The sequence below is a fragment of the Asparagus officinalis genome, chromosome 8 (genome assembly GCF_001876935.1).
Source record: "Asparagus officinalis chromosome 8, Aspof.V1, whole genome shotgun sequence".
Taxonomy (NCBI): Eukaryota; Viridiplantae; Streptophyta; class Magnoliopsida; order Asparagales; family Asparagaceae; genus Asparagus; species Asparagus officinalis.
The window spans coordinates 42,639,079-42,663,581 of NC_033801.1; the positions used below are offsets into that span (position 1 = coordinate 42,639,079).

The 24,503-nt window shown below is 36.1% G+C and overlaps 1 protein-coding gene across 3 annotated transcripts; it reads right to left on the reverse strand.

Moving 5' to 3' along the window:
* On the reverse strand, positions 7,423-24,133 carry LOC109819847 (crossover junction endonuclease EME1B). Of its 3 annotated transcripts, none has more exons than XM_020385794.1 (12): positions 23,316-24,116; positions 21,131-21,415; positions 20,957-21,030; positions 19,333-19,518; positions 19,094-19,247; positions 18,903-19,012; positions 15,098-15,273; positions 11,622-11,685; positions 11,404-11,522; positions 8,921-9,010; positions 8,301-8,415; positions 7,423-8,208 (listed from the first exon to the last, which is right to left on the reverse strand). In XM_020385794.1, the coding sequence occupies exons 1-12, from the start codon at positions 23,635-23,637 to the stop codon at positions 8,035-8,037; spliced, it is 1,869 nt and encodes a 622-aa protein (XP_020241383.1). In that variant the 5' UTR covers positions 23,638-24,116; the 3' UTR covers positions 7,423-8,034. The 3 variants fall into 3 exon arrangements, 2 of the variants coding, with proteins under 2 accessions (XP_020241383.1, XP_020241384.1); XR_002241648.1 differs by lacking the exon at positions 7,423-8,208 and adding an exon at positions 8,768-8,852 and having other exon boundaries at positions 8,336-8,415; positions 23,316-24,133; XM_020385795.1 differs by lacking the exon at positions 8,921-9,010 and having other exon boundaries at positions 23,316-24,124.

Sequence of the window (24,503 nt, forward strand, 5' to 3'; positions counted from 1 at the left end):
AGTTTTTTTATAAGACTTTCAACAAAAATTACAACTTTCTTTTGAACAAATGCAACGGACTCTTATTCTTCGCTGCTTGCGTGGGGTCTTTGCCTGTGCCGAGGACGTTGATATCCGTGGACCACCTACAGATCGGATCCAGTTGACAGAAGTATTTGATCAGAGCTCCTACTTCACAAATGAAGTATTCGCTGAAGTACTAATATTGACCAAGCGAAATCAGTACTCTTCTCAAGATTAAGACCAAGTCTAATCTCAAGGAATGAGGGGACGGGGTTTAGATCTCTCGAAATCTACTCTTTATGCATAGGAAATCGCCAAGAACTTCTATCCATCGCTAAAATTCGTGGCTCTTAGCTCTGAAGTTCGGCAGCACCTCCTCGTCTTGATAATAATTCGCCCCATGTGAAAGGAGGCCCTAAGCTTGTATTTATAGGGCTCCGGATGCAGGGTATTTGAATAAGAATGATAGATTTGACCATATCTTCAGTTGATAACGGTCTAACCATGTTTGTGGATGATATCCAATCAGTTGAGATGCTCTGGAACAAACAAATCCCGAGAAAACAGCAAAAAACCCATAAAAACATGTTTCAGACAGTTAAGGGCGCACGACAGACCGATGTGACCCACGTGGGCGCGGGTCGGCTCGTGCTGACCCGTCGTCGCGCCGCGCGAGTCAGTTTGGCACTTGAGCATTCTTTCATCTTTTTTTGTCGTTTTGTGTCTTTGGTCATCTCGTTGACTTCTACGCTTCGCAAACTTTTTTCATACGCTCATTTTGTGCATTCGTTAGCTTCCACGGGGCCGGATAATTCATTCTTGACTCGGATGATGACGTTCATCGTATTCTCTTAGTCTCGAGCTTTGTGTAGGAACCTATAGGAACTTTTAGACACCTACAATCGTAAGACTTATAGGCATCACCATATAATTGCTTTTGTGCTCTTTCTTTACCCCCATCATATCTTACTATAATCGACCCTAAGCCCATACGAACTTAAAAACTTCTTTTGTACATCAACATGTCGTATATCCGGTCGGACCTTTAACGTGGGTTGTAACTAGGTTGCAATAAATTATCGAGAGACCTTAGATTGACCTGCATTATTGTCATGCTACCCATAAGTGTGATTGTCCACGAACCTTTTGATTTTAAGTCTATTTTCATTTTTAGTTGGAGAGGCAAATAACATCCACGAGCAATTTTTAGCTTCCTTAAACCGACAAAAGACTCGAATACGCTTCGGTTCATTCTTTCCAAACTCGTACTCGAATTTTTTTGCCATGGAATAGTATAGCAAGGCCAATCTTAATTCCTTCGCACTTTCAAATTGTTATCCCTCACCTATTAAAGCAGTGTGCCACAAGCAGGAATCCTCTTTGATCTGTTAATCATATCATCAAACATCAAAACATTATCTCCAGAAGAATTGTCATTGGGAATCCTATCTAAAACACATGTGGACGTCGACAACGGCGGGTCACAGTCTATACTTTTTTATGTTACTACTATTTGTGTAGTTTATGATTATTTATTTATGTGCTTAATATTTGCAATGCTTCCAGCAGTAGGAATCCTCTCTGGTCTGTTAATCATGTCATCAAACATCGAAACATTATCTCCGGAAGGATTGTCATTCTAAATCCTATCTGAAACACATGTGGACGTCGACAACGGTGGATCACAGTCTATATTTTTTGAGTTCAAACTGCTGGAAGCGTTGCAAATATTAAGAACATAAACAAATAATCATAAACTACACAAATAGTAGTAACATCAACAAATAATATCAATCAGGAAAAAGCAAAAACAACAACTGTTTGCAGTTAGAACTAGCATGAAATCCATTAGAACTAACAATAAAACCATTAGAACTAACAAGACATTGATTAGAACTAAGATATTTGACCACACATGGAACTGGAGCTAAAACTAACAATAAATCGAATAAAACTAACAAAATAGCGATTAGAACTAACAATAAAACCATTAGGACTAACAAGATATCGATTAGAACTAACATATTTGACCTAATATGGAACTGGAGCTAGATTTAGCAATAAATCGAATATAACTAACAAAATATCGATTAGAACTAACAAAAAAACCATTAGAACTAACAAGACATCGATTAGAACTAACATATTTGACCTCACATGGAACTGGCACTAGAAATAACAAAAAATCCATTAGAACTAACAAGAAAACCATTAGAACTAACATATTTGACGTAACAAAGAACTGGTTAACAAGAAATCGTGTAGAACTAACATACGCTCAAATTAGAACTAAAATCCAATTAAAAATTTGTTTGAGATCCTACTCTTGTTGTGCAGCAGAGGTGCTGCCGAAATTTTTACTGCACACAACAAGTGTCGGAAGAGAAGATGAACAGGTGGTGGGTCTGAAGCCTATTCGATGGAGGAGATCATCAAGAAGCTGAACCCCGCGGAGGTTTCAACTTTGATGAAGCTAATGAAGTTGTCGGCTGGTGAGAGTGCGACAAAACCATCGAAGAAGTTGGAGACTGGTTAACAAGAAATCGTGTAGAACTAACATACGCTCAAATTAGAACTAAAATCCAATTAAACCTAACATAGAACAAACAAGACGACGATTAGAACTAGCATTAACTGATTTTACACTTAACGTCATAAATATTGATCTTAGCATCAAAAAATCCAATAACCTACGTGTCTTGTCGAACTTTCTCGTTTTTTTGGATATTTGAAGAATCATTTGCTTCTTTAAAAGCTTGCATGTGAACCTCTTTCAGTCCAAGATTGTGGCAATGCTCCACCATAGACGACAAATCCCCCTCGTTCTCAATAGGAGATTTAAAGCTTCCATTTGTTTCATCTTTGTATGATAAACTTAATAAATCATATGGAAGATCTAACATCTCTGACACATCAAATTTGAGGTCCAGAATGGTGGTTGAAGAGTTAATCTTCATGAATACTGCTTATCCCCCAAAGAGACAATGCAGATGATGTCCTTCTCAACCATTATGAAGGGAAGGTATAAGAGTAATGGATCAAATTTTAGGATAAAGCGGAGTAATAGAGAGAGTAATGCAAAGAATTTTCGTCTGAGGAGGAGTAATGGAGAACTAAATAGTTTTTGCTCATGATAGAGTAAAAAAGGGGGGGAACTTTCCCTCTATTTATTCCATCATATCACATTAATGAGACGTGAATACTGCAGTTGTTGCCTTCGAGTGGTCGTCTGGGGAAGAATGGGAAGGGTAATTTTAGGTTTTTTTCAAATACAATCTGCTTTTAGTATAATACTGACGTGGAGGGGCCTTGGCACATTAAACATCACTTTTTTGGGCTTATCTACATGGGGCAGAATACAATGGGCATCGTCACATGAAGTTTTCGCTTTTGGGGTATGGACACATTTTTTCCTAAATTATATTTAAAGTTGATGATTAGTCTCCCTCTTAAAAATATTTCCAGTGTTGTGATCACACATGAGCATCAAAATTTTTAGGTCAAATCAATATGTGAGGGCCTCTCATCTCATCTAATTGTGATGGGATATTTCCAGTGTTGTGATCACATATGAGTACCAACTTTTCTCTAAATATTTATTTAGATTGAGATTTAAGCGTTAGATTATTTTAGGTCAAATCAATATATGAGGCCTTATGTCTCATCTAATTGCAAGGATATATTTTCGGTGTTGTGATCTCACGTGAGGACCAAACTTTTTAATATTATTTTTTAAATATTATAAAAAAGGAAAAATATTATAAAGGAGAGTTTGTTTAAATATTATAGAAAAGGAAAAATGTTATAAAGGAGAGTTTGATGGTTAAACTATCTAATTTTAAGTTTAAAATTTTGAAATAAAAAATATCCACGCACACATCTGGCAGACCAACTTTTTATTTTTCCTTTTTATCTTAGAATATTATAAGTAAAGAGAAATATTGTAAAGGAGAGGCTGGTGATTAAACTATTCAACTCTGAATTTTAAATTTTGAAATAAAAGTCATTCACCCCTTTATTTTGAATTTCTTTTAAGTTTCAGACAATTTGAAGAAAAAGCTCCAATTCACATTATCTAATTTTTAATAATCTATATACTATATTATCTAATTTTTAATAATCCATATACTATAAGTCATTGGTACAAGCCATTTTTATGCCCTTATTTATAATAAATGGAGTGTATATATATATAAATAGAAAATAAGAAGCAATTGTTGATAAAAACTATGTTCAAGTCAACTTAGAAGCATGCATATTTTCAAAGAAGAAACCTCTAAAGACACAATATCAGATATAAAAAAATTAGACTCCTACCCTTCCAAACTAATAACGCGGATAAGTTCCCACTATCGTGCTCCATATTATTCATTCTACATGTAAGATTCTCTCGTGTGAGCGCAGGCCAAACACTTGAATGTAATATAAGAGTATAAAGACTAATAATTGCTTTTAAGAGAAACAAGAGTAGTCTATCATAAATCATTTATAAAAACTAGTTTATAGTGTACTACAGATTTCTTTCTACAAGAATTAGCAAAACTAAAAAGAGTCCGAGCCAAGCCAAGTTGGAGCTAGTGAGGGATTGGTACGAGTGTTAATGACACGGGTCCATGCCATAATCAGCACCAGGTTGGTCCATGCCATAATCAGTACCAGGTTGGACTGCTCACTAGTATGCTGGAACATTATTTCCAAGTTGGAGCTAGTGAGGGATTGGTATGTGTTAATGACACGGGTCCATGCCATAACCAGCGTGGCTGATACGCACATGATAACAATGTACATTAGAAAAGCATGCAAGGCACATTCATGCGAGGAGTGTGCTCGATGGGGTACACTAGATGCCGCTGAAAACGGACACGAAGTGGCTACTCGAGACATGTCATAACAATTGTCATCCATTGATTATGATTGTTGTTTGGTATTGTAGCATATATAATATATATATATATATATATATATATATATATATATATATAAGGAGAGAGAGAGAGAGAGAGAGAGAGAGAGATTTAATGGGTATCCTTGTCATAGGAGGGGATTTCCTCAAATGACGCCTCTAAAATCACATGATTGAGCCGACATTGTGGATGATCCGTTCCGTTGAACTTGATCTAACATATTCTAAAACCCCAACACACCAAGTTTGGGGTGAACCGTCGTCGTTTGACGCCTTCATCCACTCTCGATCAATTTTACGTGTTTTGAATGAATAGAACTTTTCACATGGCTCGATGAGGGTCAAACGACGACGGATTCACCCCAAACTTGATGTGTTAGGGTTTTAGAATATGTAGATCAAGTTCAACGAGCGGATCATCCATAATGTCGGCTCATCATGTGATTTTAGAGGCGTCAAGGAGGAAATCCCTTCCTATGACAAGGATACCCATTAATCTCATATATATATATATATATTATATATATATATATATATATATATATATATATGAGATTAATGGGTATCCTAGTCATAGGGAAGGGATTTCCTCCTTGACGCGCTCTTAAAATCACATGATTGAGCAACATTATGGATGATCCGCTCGCGTTGAACTTGATCTACATATTCTAAAACCCCAACACACCAGGTTTAGGGTGAATCCGTCCGTCGTTTGACCCTTCATCCGAGCCATGTGAAAAGTTCTATTCATTCAAACCGTTAAAATTGATACGAGTGGATGAAGAGTCAAACGACGACGGGTTCACCCCAAACTTGTCGTGTTGGGGTTTAGAATATGTAGATCAAGTTCAACGGAGCGGATCATCCACAATTGTCGCTCAATCCATATGATTTTAGAGGCGTCAAGATGGAAATTCCCTCCTATGACAAAGGATACCCATTAATCTCTCTCTCTCTCTCTCTCTGCTCTCTCTCTATATATATATATATATATATATATATATATATATATATATATATAGAAACTTAATCTTTGTGGCATCATCCACCAAGTTTCTATCCATTGATGATACCTAGAGATTTGTGCATCATATGAATAGACTTTTCATCAATGGATAGAAACTTTGATGGATGGTCCACTTAAGTTGACGTAAGTTTCTCGTCTCTCTCCTCTCTCTCTCTCTCTCTCTCTCTATTAAATATATATATATACATATATATATATATATATATATATATATATATATATATAATATATATATATATATATATATATATATATATATATATATATATATATATATATTAATATATATATATGGAAGAGTGTTCCTAAGGTGACGCCTTGATAATCATCTAAGGACACGGTCTAAAATCACATGATTGAGCTACATTGGGGATGATCCTCTCTGTTGAACTTGATGTACAATTCTAAAATTCTAAACACCCAGTTTGCGGGTGAACCCGTCGTCGTTTTGACTTCATCCACGTCGTATCAAATTTTAACGGTTTCTAATGAATAGTATTTTTCACATGGCTGCGACAGAGGGTCAACGACTATGGGTTCACCCCAAACTTGTGTGTTTGAGTTTTAGAATATGTAGATCAAGTTCAACGAGCTGATTATCGCGAATGTAGCTCAATCATGTGATATTTAGGGCCGCATCCTTAGATGATTATCTAAGGTGTCACCTTAGAAACACTTTTCCGATATAATATATATTATATATATAATATATATATATATATATATATATATAATATATATATATATATATATATATTCCAACATACTAGTGAGCAGTCCAACCTGAATAGGAAGGATTTCCTCCTGACGCCCTCTAAAATCACATGATTTTTTGAGCGCACATTATGGATGCATCCGCCTCCGTTGAACTTGATCTACATATTCTAAAACCCTTAACACATCAAGTTTGGGGTGAATCCGTCTTTCGTTTGACCCTCCATCGAGCCATGCTGAAAAGTTCTATTCATTCAAAACGTTAAAATTGATTACGAAGATGCGATGAAAGGGTCAACGACGACGGGTCACCCAAACTTGGGGTTGGGGTTTTAGAATATGGTTAGATCAAGTTCAACGGAACGGATCATCCACAATGTCGCCCTCAATCATGTGATTTTAGAGCGTCATTGGAGGGGAAATCCCCTCTATGACAAGGATACCATTAAATCTCTCTCTCTCTCTCTCTCTCTCTCTTCAATATATATATATATATATATATATATATATATATATATATATATATATGCCCTACAATACCAAACAACAATCATAATCAATGGATGACAATTGTTAGGTGACATGTCTCGAGTAGCCACTCGTGTCCGTTTTCAGCGGCATCTAGTGGTACCCCCATCGAGCACACTCCTCGCATGAATGTGCTGATGCTTTTCTAATGTACATGTAATCATGTGCGTATCAGATCTCCGCTAGATCGCATTGCTGCGCTGTTTGGAGCCAAATCTCATTTTGCTGTGTAAAAAGAAGCAAGCTGCAATATAAACCTCATTTACATAAACCCTTGTGCACTCTTGGAAGGGGAAAAAACAAAAACAAAACAAAACCATCGCCTTTCACCATTAATGGCAAAGAGATATTCACGACCATGTTTTTCCCCTTGGATAGATTCAAAGATACACATGCTTTGCCTTATCATGAATTGATTGAAGGCGTTCCACCGTATGAAATAGGGCAATCACAAATCTCAGCTGCATCCACTGATTGCTTGACTCGGTAGCCCCCTTTGCTCTCAACTTGTCACGGCATATAAAGCAACTCCAGCTGGTGAAATAAATACCTTCAATCAATTGGTATGGGAAGAACACTGCATAGACATATTTTATATTTTGAACTGGAGGTCCCTACGACTCTTGGAAGTCAATGGTAGCAAGTTCCTCTCTAACTCGAGAAAAACTTGGCAGTCAGCAATTCAATCTAAAACTTGCAACAGCACGTACAAGCCTTCCCCGAAGGCAATAGATCTATGCAAGATATTTGTGGGTTAAAAAAAAACCTTTCAAATAAAACATTACTTTACAAGTTTACAACATTATGCAAAATTCTGGCTAAAAATTTAAGAACCAATTGATATGATCTGCACAAGATCTCAGCAACCAAATGAATCAGCACCATCCTCAACATCATCAGTTTTGATGCCACCACTTTGTGCCATAAGAATTCTGTATATTCTCTTCGAACACATCTCCCCCAATCTCCTGTCTTCCTTACCCAACAGCCCCTCGAGCATCAGATCCTTGAGCAAGAATTCCTTCTCATGAACCTGTCATGAGAAAACGGAAGGATTTGATATATTTACTCAAGTTTCTTTAGTGACCAATTTGATGTCCATGGTTGCTATTTGGTGCCACTTACCGATTTATTTGGATCCATGTATACATTCAGAAGAGATCTCATGGTAGGATATCTTTTCCAAATAGCTATAGCATACCTTGGTTGTACTTTAGGAATTGCTACCAGGGCTTTGAGCCTGCAAACAATGGATAATTGGTCAACAGACGGGGGAAGGCAGTTTAAGTGAGAGGTGACCGCTGACGGCGCAACAAAATAAAATATAGCAACTATGGGGTAGCATTTCAAAAAAAGACCATTTCCAACTTGTTATGGAAGATGCAGCCAAAATTCCTGCCATGACTATTTACAGCAATTTCTAAATGCAGTTGCACCACAGAATATAGTTATGGGGCTCTTGTAGTCACAATAAAACCGTTAAAATAACAGCTTTTTAATAGCGCAAAATAACAGAAATTATGCAGGAAAACATGCTCTTTACATTTTCACACCAAAAAAAAAGTGCATAAGACGGGATTAAATGTCATTGCCTTGTAATGCCTGTGTTTGACCAAGTCAAAGTCCTAGAATTCATAAGCTACTTCTTCGTCTTAAAATTGTAGCCCACAATAACACCTAAAATGAAGTATAAACAGAAAATGAATACCTTTAACTGTCTAAATATTTATAAACAAAAAACTTACCAAACATTCTTTTTTATCAGATTTCTATCGATGAAATCCTTAGAAACAATAGACCCATTAGCATTTACAGAAAGATGTGTCAACTTTTTCCTGCAGTAAATGTAGCAACAACCAAGATTTCAGAGGTATTAAAAATGCAATATAACATGACAGGAAAATATGCAAGGAAATCATAGGAACGGTACTAAAGTTGGATCAACATCAAGTGCAACCAAAATCACTCACAGAGAAGGTTTGTCTAGAAAATGTGACGATCTAACAAAACCATAATTTATAAATATAAAAATATAATAGTTTGTTTTGTGTAAAAGATTATCCATGCAGTGACGTAACAAAAACATAATTTATAAAAATCTTTAAAAAAATCTGATATTTCGTTTTGTGGAAAAAAATAATAAATATATAAATAACATGTGTGCACATGCACACACCCATGCACGCACTTGCACAAAAACAACAAACTTCTAACAATATCCATCTGTTTTTCAGTTCAAAAGTTAACTGGAATTTCTAGTTTAATCTATATATGCATCTCGGAGACCAAAGCAGACATTAAATTTTGGGATTTATTTCATTTATGATCTAAAACTTGAATCATTTTTCAAATCAATATGCCCTAAAAATCATGCATTACATTTCCTTTTAAATGTTTACTGACTGTCTCTTGCTTTTAAATTCCATGTTAAAACTACTTTCAAAGGGAGGCATATTAAAGTTAAAATCAGATTAGTTAACATCTATCTCAAAAAGAGATCTAGTAAAAATACTCCCAGGTTGTAATTAAAACTAGGGTTATTTGCGGATAGACCCCCTGTAGCATTGCTGTTCTGAACTTCCTGCCCTAGATTTATTTTTGCAGATAGCCCTCATGAGTGAATTTTTTGTCATTGTTTTATCCTCAAGTGGTCTATTTGATTAAAAAAACAAGAAACAATTTCCTCTTTCTCTAAGGGTAAAAGAGTCAAATATTTCACTCAGGGGCAAAGGAAGTCCAAATCAGCAACGTTACAGGGGGCCCATCCAGCTTAGGATGCACATTCAAACCATCATACATAAGCATCCGCAGCCTGCAACTGCGACTGCAATTTCATTTGGTAAACTGTTACAACTACACCTGCAACTGCAATTTGCAAAAATCAGTTTAGTTCCTTCAGGTTAGGCATATCTTGACATAAATGTTTGGTGCATGATAGTCTATAATCCTTCAGGTGGCTCTAGAAACCTTGCACACTGGCATAGACCATGGTAGTGGGAATAAGAGAATAAGTCTACTATGCATTTTAGATCTAAAGGAAAACAGAATGTGTTAAAAGAGATGACCATAAAGAAATGAACCGAATAAATTTTCACTGTAGACCCAAATGACCTTTTAATTACCAAAATCAACTGTTTTTTTTTAATTACCAAAATCGACCCGTTTTATGCCACGTAGGCTTAATCCTGTTCCCTAATTAGTCGGGGTTGCCAACCCCGACTGTTTAGGAGTTGTTAAACCCCAATTAGAAGCCTTAAAACCCGATTTGTAATACCCTAAACAGTCGGGGTTGGCAACCCCGACTAATTAGGAAACGAGATTAAGCCTACGTGGCATAAAACGGGTCGATTTTGATAATTAAAAAAAACGGTCGATTTTGGTAATTAAAAGCTCATCTGGGTCTACAGTGAAAATTTGTTCAAATGAACCAGATTGATGAAGGCACAGATATTGAAAATATCAATTAATTGGACATCGCAGGGTAAGAGGAAAATTTTGTTTACTTGGAAACCTTTTTATCATCTCACACCAACCTAATTTCCTCGGGAGCACTGAGCCAAGCTGTAGCCCAGTAAGAATCAACAAGGAGGGGACCAATTAGGCCTGCCCGATGAAAGGTGCCAAGAAAGTAGAAAGAAACGAGGCTGTTAAAAGATCATCCATGGTCATAAGTATCAACTATAGTTGACAAAAGAAGTGATTATTCATCAAAGAAAAGAGGCAAGGGAAAGGAAAGGAGGAGGATAAACTGATTATCATGAAGAAAGAAACCCAGTCTTCTGTTCTGATAACAGTAAAGGAGTCCACCAGTTTGTGCTTAAGGTAGAGGCTTTGGCACCTCTGAGATTATTTGGTGGTACCCTATTCCAGGTCAGGATCTGTTAATAAATTTATGAATCGTCATTTCTAAAATAGACTGCTTTGTTTATTTCTAACAATACTTCCTATTAATTTGTTCTAACAAATGCTACATCAATGAGATAAGGCTGTCCTCTGTAGGAAAAAAAACAATCATATAGAATCTAGAGAAGAAAAATGTCAGAGAAGCATTTTAGACCGAAATTTGATTTGTTATCAACAATATGAGAAATTAGAATTGAATATATGTCAGGGAGGGAACACATGAAACTTTCTAGAGTCACATATCAGGAAAATTCGACGACATTATATGGATATATTCATTACGTAAAAACTGAAGTAAATCACGAACAAGTCAAATTTTACTCACCTAAACTGGCAACTGGCGAGGCTAGACGTCAGACCAACAATGTGTTCGGCTAGTTCAGCTTCATCTATGCATTGCCTTGAGTGCACTTTTGTATAATGTGTTGTTAATTTTGATAAGACCTGCAACTCATGTTCCCAATCAAATTAGTTTCGGCATAATGGTGTCATTATACATGGAACTTGCTGAAAAAACTAACAGTAGTTCAACTAAATAACAACCTCTTCAACTGGAGGACGCGTCCAAGAGCTGGCATGTGAAGGATTCTTATACTGATTCTGTTCGCTAAACATCAGAAGCATTACATGCATGAAATGAGTTGGTAAATAGGAAACTTAATGGTGAACAAAGCATATCAAGATATATAGTATTGTAGATATTATATGATTATAGTGTAAATTTGCGTAAATGCATTGGAAAGGAAACGTTTTGATGAATCCAATACTGGAAGAATCACATCGAATGCATCATGCATCCTAATGTACAGAATTGTCCATAATAGGCAGCCCCTAAAATTGAAGACAGGGATACAGTCTATAGGTGTCTATACAAATGCCTCTGTAGTTAACTATTAAAAGTTACTATCAAACAATGGCTTGATTGGTTTCGCCATCTACTACACAAGTTGACCAGAGAGACATCTTGACATGGTTTTCGCTTGAGAGTCAGCACATGAGGTGATGAAATCTTAGCGGAAGTTAACATATCTTGGTATATTGGCTTGTTATGGATGGACGAGTGTGGAGTGCTGCTGAAGTCTCCTTAAAATATCTGAATGTCAAGCATACCGAAAGCTGAAATATGAAGTGTCTGGATAACAATGACTAAAACCATATATTGTAAATGGTTACAAAAAGTAGTCTGTCAATTTCACTTTTAAACAAGTTAAAACTATGCAAGAATAAGAATTGAAGTGTAAAGAATGATTTATTTTGTTCAAAATTTTCTTTATTTGTTCAAAAGAAGCAGAGAAAGGAGAGTGATTAGAGGTCCCAAGTCTGAGATCCTTAGATAAGCAGTAGTCAAGGTATCTACAATTTTTGTGTTGTAAAGGGAAGATTGAAGCCAAATAGCTATAAAACAATAGTTTTAGTTTACTAGAACCATCACCATACTGTTTTAGCTCGGTGGAAAGCCAAATTCTTTTCCTCAAGATCCTTCGAGTGGAAATATGGAAAGAAGTAACTAATCAGATGGATTTGGTAGAATCCCCCTACTCTAGAGGGATCATCTAAAAGTGAGTAGCTTTGGATGCTTCACCAAGAAAAGCTGACAGATGTTATGGATCTCGCTTTTAATACATCGATCCTCCATAGAGCCAAATGAAATCAAAATTTCGCATTCGGTTTTGAATTAGAGACATTAAAAATGATCAATCAACGTTGACTATAGCCCTTAGCCTTACAAGCTAACAATGCGAATCTGATTCCTGCTACCCGCTCCATATTCCTTTTCTACATGTATTATACAGGTGTTATTCTCATGACTTCAGGAAGTATTCATGTTTGGCACATGCCTGCCCTAACCGAAATCTTTGGAGATGATTCTGTACTACACTTAGGTGGAGGAATTTTAGGACACCCTTGGGGAAATGCACAGGTGCGGTAGCTAATCAGGTAGCTGTAAAATCATGTATACAAGTTCATAATGAGGAGCGCGATCTAGCTTGTAAGAGTAATGAGATTATCAGCGGAGCTGACACATGGAGCCCTGAACAAGCCAATGCATGTGAAGTATGGAAAGAGATCAAATTCGAGGTCGAACCAGTAATAAGATAGACAAACAGAAAGTATAAGAACTAAGCGCACACAACAGTGATTTCTGTATGTTCTCCTAATTGATTGCAATTAAACTCGGCCTGATCCTTTAAAAAAAAGGATTGCACTGAATAAAGAATGGCCATTCTATACTGTGTTTGCATAGATATTTCATATGTACAGATCTTGTATATACAAGATCTAAAGTAAATACAAGATCAAATTGAAGACTGTTGTCAAGAACGTAGAGGTAGAATGGACAGTTGGTCAGATCTAGTATGGATCATACATGGACGATTGTCGGAGTCAGCAGTTCTCCTAGCGTTCCATCATTTGGGATCCCTGGGGAAGAGGATCAAGTTGGCCCTTACGAATAGCTTGACATACCATCTCCCTTCAACCCTTTGCTTTAAGTGAAATGTGGCAAAAGGAATGAAAATCCACAGACCAACTCCGTCATATCCCATCCGTAAGAACTACGAGAAATTATTTTGAGCAAATCAATGCAAAGGATACCTGTCCTGATATTGCCTTTTGGTCTGTTCACTTCAGTGTATGTGGATCAGAAATGACCATACGAAGCCATGTGGACCTCAGACCTCTTGATTTATATTATATGTAATGAGATCTAGGATTTCTGATGGAACATCGACACAAAACCCATGGTATGACATCTGTTATATTCTACCATTTATTAGAAGCTTTCGGGTATATTTATGCCCATGTAGCCACCTGAACATCGTTATTTGTTTGAACAGAAATTTTCAACTTATCGTTTGAGACATGGTAGAAAACATGAACAAGGAATGACTGAAACCTTCAACTTGATTAAATTAGGTTGTGAATCTTGTGATGCTCCTTTACCACGTAAATAACATAGGTATAAGATCTGGCAGCACAAGAATGAACAGTCATTAACACATCATAAGATACTAAAATGAATATAATACTCTCGCTCCTGAAAAGTATTAACTTGGATTTGTGTAAAAACTTCTGAACAAATCAGCAGTATGGCTGATCCCTGAGGACCATCAAGTGATCTGCAGTTTATCAAAAGACAATTCTCATGATATTAATTGTTCCCACCATAACAGGCTAAGTTTTGGGACATCACTGGATTAATGCAACTTTTAAGCCACTGAATAGCTTAGAAAATCTACTGCAGTACAGGTAATGCAGTTAAGGCTATCATAACAACAAAATTTGAAGCCAGTTAAAACTAAGTTTCGAGGTTTTAGTTATGTGCTTGAAATCTAGGCTCTCTAGAAAAGTACTAGACAAAGATTAACAAAGACCAGCCCAGGAAAGTTCAAAAGAACACTGCACATAAGAGAGAACCTTAATAATTGTTAGCTTGGGGGAGAAAATGATACAAAAGAAGATAGAGCAAATACTCTACCACTAAAAACATTCTCAACTCCAGTTTCTTTCAGTTGATTCATGAGCATCATAAGTTCACTGAAGAAGAGAAAAATCTCACAGTTTTAAATCAGTAGTTTAGACATAACGAGACAAACATTCAAAGATATAAAATCGATAATTCCTCGTAGGACTTCAAATCTCTTTATATCTAAACTAACCAAAACATGTCATGTAGAATCAACAAATCACAAACAAAAAAATTGATCACAAATGCAACTGATGTACAGTTAATCATTCTCCCACATTTGGCCCAATTCCACATATAAGTTTCACTACCAAGGAAGGGATTAGACAAGACTAGCACATGATGTTTTCTCCCTAAATTAAACCATATAATATCTATATACATGTTGAAAATATGTAGACATGCAGAATATTGTAAAGAAGCAACACAAGCATAGGGTTCTCCGCAGATGAGCCCTTAAATTAACTTGTAAGATATCATAACAAAGATATAGAAAACCTAAAGAAGACATTGTAAGAGAAACTGCAGAGCATGACTACTAACAAGGACTGACCATTTATTGATATAACTCATTAGTTTGTTCGTGAGGTAGCAGACTGTGAATGATGGATGGAAACTTTGAACTCTTCGGACATTATCCATAAGAGAGTCACTTCTAACAAGTTCGCAAAATTCTTCGGCCTGATAAACAAGCAACACGTATGGAACTTCTGATCTTACGCTTGAGATCTGCATCAGAAATGCAACAAAAGTAAACCATCAATATACAATCAGTAACATAAAAATGTAAGAAACGCCTGGCTTTCGTTTGCCAAGACTTTCATATTAAACTTTTGAGTTATTCTTAGTCAATTTCTCGTTGGGTTTTCAAGATACAAGTGGTTTTTGCAACTCTATTTATTCCTATAGCAACAAGTTTAACTTTATTTTCTTAAAATAAATTATGTGAACAGTCACTTAAATCTATTACAAAGACTGCCAAAAAAAACAATGCCACCCTTTTTACACTTAAATTTTAGAATAATTTTAATCAGGAATACCGAGAACAATATATCAATCATGTTAAAAAGAGCAAATGAAGATGCTGATCCTAAAAGATGAATAAAGAGCTGCTCCAGTCATCTTTATCCTCGCCAGAAATCAGAAATAATTTTTCTAAACTTGAAAAACCACTAATTGGAACTCCAACTTATAATTTAACCCGGAAATTGAAATTGTCAAATCATTTTACAGGATTTCAAGTAGCTGCAACATCTAATGATGATGTAAATTTTTAAATAAGTATGACTTACAACATAAGAAAATCAATATCAAACTTCAGAAGAGAACCTATACAAAATGTGATGAAAGATTGATAACCATTAAGCAATAAACAGGGACAAGAATGGGTCATGTATCGACAAACCGGCATCCATATTCAATTTTTCATTCAGAAGGACATTCTCTCATCAATATGGATTCAGATCGGATGTGTTTTCTTTAAAACCTCTATATAATGATATCTACATTGGACCTCTGAAGTTATCATAATATCTGGATAGTGGATATATATCGGATTACTTTACATTTGAACCAATTCCTTAAATAACTAATATAAAATATAATCTTGAAGAATGTTTCTATTAAAGTTGAACCACCTTTGTAACGATATCCTGATATTAACTTCACATATGAGAATCTTTCAAATAACCCTTCCTAGTTTTTAGTATACATCACATATCCGTCTTATAAGCTTTTCTTGTCCACAATTTCCTTAAGTTTGACTTTCTAACTAAACATTTTTTAAATTATTAACAAATCTTAAAATTTGAAATAGTTTTATTTGGGAGTTTTGAGTTATTAAAGGTTATAACTCAAGGAAGATTATAGAATAGAAAATTTATTTGTTTTTGAATTGATTTGTATTATTTTATCTTAAGCGGGTATTGAAGTAACCAATATCCGTTCCATATTTGTGCCCTATAAAAACAAATATACATACAGGTTTTCATAACCATTTTTTTCATAATGATGATATCCACCTGTATCTGCTAAACAACATTTCCACTAAATAAATTAAGATACCAAGATTAATATACTCATCAAATCCATTTTCAGCCTGAGCAAAAAAAGAAAGAATCCATAGAAGAAGAAGTTAGAAACAAACTTTTAAAAGAACGCTATTCACGAGACCATACATTACAACACTTTTCCTGAAGATATTTATTGCCAAACAGAACAAATGAACATACACACACATATATTCACACACGCAGTGACGCACACACATACATAAAAAAATACTACACTAGAATACAATACAGTACAACACCATTTAAATATACGGGGAAGACTTTCTCGTTCCCAGGGCATAACTAGCTTAGTTGCACCCAGTGGAAAATGACCTTATTTGCCCTCCCTTTCTAAATAAAGTAATAATACTATTAGTAATTTTAGACGGGAACATGCTACTGAATTTACGCCTCATAAGGTGTCAATCAAATTATCTTCACATTCATATAATATAACCATATCAGTTATTGTCCTCATTTCCTGTGCACAGTGCCCTTTCTTCATTTTCTTTGTAAAACATCTCAACCTAATCTTATGGGTGTTGTAAATAATATATTTCTTTATGGATGATTCATAATATTTCACATTCTGCACTATATGAGTATCTAATGAACTTGGAGCTGGTTGTCGAAGAGCTGCAAATTTGGAGGTTATGTTAGTTTTGAAAAGCATCCAGACGAGGGTATTACTGGCTGCTTCAATCATTCTAAGCAGCACTCAACCTGTTCTCTCTCACACAGGTGAGAATTCTACTAGACCTTTAAAATATGCAGGAATATCAATAGGAGCTAGTTGGCAAACCTCGGTTGCATTTATAAATACAACATGCTATTATCTTGTAGTTGTTGATTTGCCTATTGGAGCAGTTCTTGGGTCCAAGTTTAAGCTCAACACAATGGCAAGAAACTATAATTTTTAATCTAATATGGTGGTGTAGCTGAAATAATTGGTATTTATGAAATTTATAATTTACCCGACAGATAAAATCAGGGTGAGGAAATATAAAAAACATGAAACGGTAGTGTAATAAGCACACAAGTGATAGGTGCATTTTTATATTAAACGAATGAGAAGATAAATTTTAGTTGACATCTCATGAGATTTAGAGAGGTAACTAATTAATATGTTCTCATTCAAATTTACTAACAACATCCTCACGTTAATCATAAAAAGAGAGGTCACAAGAAGTCATTTCCCCCAGGAAACTGGTTATGCCCTGTGCACAATAAAGCCTCCCCCTATTTGTTTGCGTGTGCATGCGTTTGAATGTGTGGGCATGGGCATGTGTGTGTCAGCGTGTGCATGTGTTCTCAAAAAATCAACACCTAAATTAGAAATGAATATATCTGCAATGAAATGGCATGGACTAAAAAAGGAGACGGATTATTTCAAACTTGCAGTGATGAAGTTAAAAGTGTTCAAGGAATTAAATAGAAAAAAATAAGTAGATTTCATCCGTCCTATCCATTTAACTATTTTAGCTTCATATGAACTATATTATCTACTGAAAAATGGTTTTGTGGGAGATGTTACTTTATAATCATGGAAAGCTTCACTCAAATTGTAGTAGGGTTGATAAACCATCTTCGTTGATAAGTAGGCAATGTCATATATTCTTCCACATCAGCATTAATTGCCATATCTGCTCATGTTCGTACTATGTTATACAAATTTTAGAGGATTTAGTTCAATTTTAGATTTTTCATGTTTAAGATGATTTCCTTGTTTATTTAAATTATTAGGGAATTGTTTGTATGACTTAAAAGATTGCGCTATTTGCTCATTTTGTTATGAAGAGTTCCGGCATTGAGCTTTACACTTTGCTAATTTAAAGTCAACATTGACTTGTCACTATAAAGTATATTACTACCTACGTGTAATTATAAAGTATATTACTACCTTGCAGAGAATGTAGCCTCCCAGATAAAACGCCCATCAAGTGAAACAGTTTTACCAGCATAGCAACTGGGTGAGTAACATGCCATAGAATGTACTCCTGTAGAATTTTAACTGTATAATCTCTTTTTTATGGGGAAAAACAGTTTTATAATAATGTCATAATTAGAATAACGATAAACCTCGCATGTTTACCATAAAACCAACACAAGATACGCTCTTTTAAAAAAGTATTGAACCATTATGAGGAACAGTATAATGATAGGAAATTTCATAACGAGATTAAGATAGGCGCATTTTAACTATATACAGAAGCAAAAACCAAGTGTATGAAAATTGAAAAATGACAAACTTTGTGCGTTGGCAAAAAATTCCTATACTGAAAAGTATGTAATTCCTAAAATCAGTACCTGAGCAATTTGGTCAGGCACACTCATTTGCCACAATATAGATCTTTCAATAGGATTTGAAGTTATGCGGAAAGAAAGTCCTTTTTCAGCTAGTCGAGTTAGAAGATGACCTGAATTTAAACCAAGCCACACATTAGTAAATTGCAGAGATTTGGATTCCATTCGTAAAAAAGAACATAAAACTTGCATACCCCCAACCGAACCATTTTCAACAACTTTAGCATCAATTTCAGCTACAATAGACTTTACTGCCAGTTTCCCTTTTTCCCATTTCTGCTTTTCCTTCTCCAGTTTCTTCTTCTCTGCTGCTTCAGCTTTTAAAGCGTCCCTTTGAAACTTCTCTTCCTGCAGAATAGAATAATTTTCTTTCTAAGCTTAGTCATTCAATTACGCAGTCACCAAAGATGCAGCAATCCAGATTTATCCTAACCTGCCTTTTACGCTTTTTTTCTTCAAGCATACGAGTTTTTTCTTCTTTCTCTGTCTTCTTTCTGGCAGCAATCTCACTTTTTTTATTATTTTTTTCAGATTCAGATGAAGCACGTTTTCCTTTCTGCTTGATAGTTTTATTTACCTGCTCAAACATGTTGCCTGCCTCATCATTATAGCTTCTCACCTGCAAATGATACACGCATTTCACCCTGGTTCAATTTAATTGTTAAAGTAATTAAATGAACATGTTCGTAAAGTTGATTCAAGAAATTATTCACAATCACAATGTGAATAAAAAGTCATTTTAAGAAGGAGAACTCAAAAAATCCATAACTAACATGTAAATACTCAAAAAAAGGAGATGGAGACATCCATGTACAGAAACTATTAATAATTTTGTACGCATAGAAATTTCAGTCAACAATAACGTCTTGTTAATTTGTGAAAATCCATAAAGGTAAGTAAAGAACAGTGCCTTTATACCTCAATGCCAGAACCTAATAGAAACATGGTTCAAATGGAGAAATTATTTGAGACTAGGAGTTCTACTTGGGTTCTAAACAATCTTACACAGAGGTTGACTTGAATACCCATTTCAATTCTCAAGTAGTCCCTAATTTCTTTCAGACATTCAACATTTCTTGCTCACGAAACTAGAACCTCTAGGTTAAAGACTTCCTCCAAAAATTCAATTTAAATAGCATATTCTTTAGCTCTCAAGTTTATTCTAACTTCCACTCAGAAAGAACAGAAAAAGGGAGAAAAAGATAAAAGTTAAAAAGAACAGATGAATGTTTACAATGATGCTGTTTTGTTTATGATGACTAACAAAAAAATTCATTTGATAAAGTTAAATATTAAGACATGCATTAATTTAGGCAATAGGTCCTGGACATCTTCCACAAAAGAGCTTAATAAATTCAGCTCCTATACTGAAAATCTTGTGTTTTAACTTTTAAGAAGTGTACTACACAGTGCACTTCGTATCAAACTGCAGGGTCCATGCTTTGAAGCACAGCCATAAACAATAGAGTTAGTGCATCAAGCGTTTTCCAAGAAAAGTGCATGCTTATCACTGCACTTTGAGAAGAGCCCACAATGTATGACAAATAAATTAATTTTTTAAATGAAAATTCCATCACGTGGAACTTGAAAGGCTGACATCATATTATTTTCTTTTCCAAATTACCTCTTCAACTCGTGTTAGGGCACTGTCGCTGTCCTAAACACGATCAACCACCAAATCTATGGCATATTTGACTAAATTGATGGAAATTTCACCAAATGGTTGTAGTGATTAAAATAAATACGGTGGTGTCATAATGTTCACAGAGTTCAAGGGTTCCATGTCAAGAACCACGTACCTTGTCTGAGTACACTGCCCATACGCGGGTAAATCATGTAACGAAAGCTATTATGCATTAGTCGTCTCCAAAATAGTAAACTATGAACTACATAAACACATTCTATAAGAAAGGAACAGAAGTTGTAATTAAGTTACGAAAAATATAACTTTTCATGTAAAGATGAGTACAGATTTTTATGATATGACTGACCAGTATAGAATTATAATCTGTGCTATTAGTTAGATATAAAATGACAAAGATATACTGTAGACTTACCTGCAGCATAACATCCTCATCCATGCAGTCAACATGAGGATTGTCTTCTAAGCCTTGCATTGAACTAGTGGCACCTGAAACGGAACTGCCATTTGATCAACTAACTGACAAGCAAACCATATAACTGAACTATCAATTCTCTCCACCTTAATACAATAAAGTTTTGATGTGTACCCATGCATCCATTAGGCAATCCATTTGTAGAACATCTAGCAGTGACTTTCACACTGTCCTCGTTGTTGGCTGATGTTTCTTGTCTTAGTGGAGAACAAATTCCAATGCATTCTTTCTCGGACAGATAATGCATTGGACTTGGGGACCTAGAAAAGCTAGACCTTTTCGCCGAGCAGCCAACCAGTCCAAAACTTGCAGCACAATGTTTTTGTGTGGTAAAATTCCCTTTGCATGAACCGTCTTCAGACTCATCATCTGATTCCAAACATATGAAACCAGAAACTCCTGCAAAAGGTTATAAGAGATATTAAAAGTTTTCCTACTCACAGAGTACGTTGTTTTTTCTGACGGAAGAATAAAGAAGATCTGAGAGGACCCCGCTGCCCTCGTGCTAATCATCGATCACAGCCATCTAATTTTGAGTAACTTCCTTGTTCTTGTAATTTAAGATGATACGTTGACCTGACGGTATGAGTTTGCATGATGTCAAAGATTTACTGTTCTACTATTTCATCTCCACATAATATGGGAATTTGTTCTATCTTTGTAAATTAAGTCTAATAAATTTAACTACAAGACATAACCTTTTCAATTTTACCTAGGAAAATCTCTCTCCGGAAAGCCTTTTAGCATTAACAGAGAGATCCTCTCATGTCCACACTTCATGGATGAGCAAGAATGTGGCCTCATTTTGAAGTGTTGGATCAAACTGATAGTTGGTGATAAAACGTTTCAAATCTTTCATGAAGCCTTGCTCTCCATATCCTTCCTCACTATGATGGAAAATGACATATGACCTAATCCGTTAAATATTTACCCTTTCTGAAATTAATATCAAAGTCTTTAATGGTGTATCAAGCGCACTATGTATTGGTTCCGCAGATTTAGATGGTTCTCCTATTAGAAGAGAAAATTAGCAACAGAAGCACATAGCAAAGAGTTTAATAAGATCTTCGGCATGACATACTGTTCAGCCTCAAATCCAGAGCATGAAATTGTTCCGTCTTTGCATCAAAGTTTTAAATGTTGGATGTCAGGTTCATGTCAGACAGCTAAAATTCATGTCAAATAGTGAAAATCGGGGATATGTCAGGGGACATACTAAATATCGGATTGCCATATCAGATGGATTTCTACTCAATTTTGGTCACCAAGATGGAATGCACTTGTTTTGTTATAACTTATCCTACTTGAGTTGAGTATTCATCATCAAGACACGAGTTATTTTCCATTTCTTGAAGGGAAACATTAGAATATTATGCCAACAAATAAATAAAATACACATTGTCAAACTAGAACTTTCGAAATGCCTTGCATAAAATTAACATAAAGTAAAGTGTCTTGCATAAAATTGACATGAAGTGCTAGACTTTGAATTGATTTCAAGCTACGGTTCAAACTTATTGTTTACATCACGCTTTTATGAATTCTCATTTTCAATTTGTAGAGACGAAGATGAACGAGAGGAGATCGCGGCGGAAAAGAGAGCAATATTTTTTTTCTTTGCCTAATTTGTATTATATGCTATCGGGTTACTATGGGAACAAAAGGCTAAAAAAAGAATTAATCAGGTTAGACTTTTGAGTTTTAAAACCAAACCCCAATACTTATCAACCCAAAAAAAACAAAAAATAAAAAAATTGGCCGATTTTTAATTTTTCAAGGCCGAAAATCGGCCGATATATCCGCAATATACCCCAACATGTCCGACATGGGCCTCGAAAACGATATCCAACTTGAAATGGTCATATCCATGTCGTTCCAGCCTCTTATCCGACATGCCGGCCGACATGACAGCCGACATTTAAAACCATGCTTTGCATTGAGCACATCCTGCTTAACTGTTCTAAACTCAACTGGCCTCTTAAAATGGATCAGTAAATAAGGCGCAAGACCATCAACAAACAATTCCAGACTCGCACAAGTTTGTATCTTTTGTTCAAATCCAGTGACAAGGACGCTCAAGTCCGGGGTTTTTTCTCCGCACCTCTCTTGCCTATACTCCCAAGTTTGTACATTTGCATTTGATCGGTAACTTAGGGCTGTGATTGTTGTTGCTGCGGCTAGACCCTCAATAACATATAAGTTTTTTTTTTTTTTTAAAGCCCCCGTCAAAAACGCCACAAAAGAATGGCTTTTTAACCTACGCAAACGGGTGAGAAAGAAAAAGGGGAAGAGGACCTACCGGCGAACTTGTCCTGCAAATTCGAGGGCGGCACGATCTCCGAGGTCTGAGGACGGCGGAGGGAGCATTTTACGATGGAGACGTCGGAGGAGGAGAGAGGGGTATCGGCGACAAAAGAGGGGGTGGTTCTGGGGACTTGTTTGTGGGGAGTGGGATCGTCGACGTCGATCACGAGAAGAGTCGGAGGCGCTCCGCCTCTTTCTTCTCCGGTGATGATGCTGGTGCTGTTGGGTCTCTTGGCAGGGCGGAGGGGCGTCGGGGACAAGGATGAGATGTCGTCGTCGGAGATGATATCGATGGACATCGGAGGAGGGCGGTCCATTTTTTCCCCCCTATTTTATTATTAGTTCTTTGAAATTAGTTCGCGGGGGGAGGATGGGAAGTGACGAAGGATTCTTGAAGAAATTCTTCCCAAGAGAAGAGAGGATCTCTTTCCCCTGGCTGGGATTGCGGGTGGATTTTTTTTCCCAAGTGCCGGGGGATCCGATTAGGAACGTGGGCATCAAACCGCAACAGATTTACCTGATGTCTTGGGCTGTTGTCTTGAAAATTCAATAAAGCATCGCCCATCGCAGCGGACGGCCCGGTCCAATCTGGAAAAAGAACAAAGAAGCAATTTTTCGTTTCTTCTTATATCTTGTTCGTCATCATTTTCATTCGTTCCCTCTCAAGTGAAGACCACCACCACCACCACCACCTCAGATGGTGACGACTGTTGGATATTTTGAAAAGGTCAATATTGACACCTAACTAATCTCCACTAACCCCGCTAAAAATTCCTAATTCCCCTCTAACTACAGCCACTTCTTTGGACTCGTTCTCCTCTCACTAATATAAAACACATTTATTTAATAAAACCCTAAGTCCCCAAAGCTCTTCATGGTTTTATCTCTGCCGCTGTTCCTTCTCATGTTCCGAACTCCAAAGACAGAAAAATGAGAGAGAAGAGAGAGAAAGTTAGAGAGGGGTTAGGGGAGATTGTCTTCATCATCCCTGTCACCTAGCACGCGATTGTCAAAGCAATGGGAGTGAACAACTTTTAGCAAGGATCTCTTCGTCTAGCTATCCATATCAATCAACGTGAGTAAATCGTCATCACAGTTTACTTTTCTTTTTGGGCAATCTTATTCATCTGAGCAGAAGCTCTGTACTCTCGCCCCAGTACAGAGCCCGGTTGTTTCCGAGGGC

Coding starts and splice junctions, on each gene's coding strand:
- LOC109819847 (XM_020385794.1), bottom strand. CDS start 23,637: ATGGACCGCCCTCCTCCGATGTCCATCGATATCATCTCCGACGACGAC. Junction 15,274..18,902: donor TGCCTGACCAAATTGCTCAG/GTACTGATTTTA, acceptor TTTCTGATGCAG/ATCTCAAGCGTAAGATCAGA. Junction 11,523..11,621: donor CGCGTCCTCCAGTTGAAGAG/GTTGTTATTTAG, acceptor CATGAGTTGCAG/GTCTTATCAAAATTAACAAC.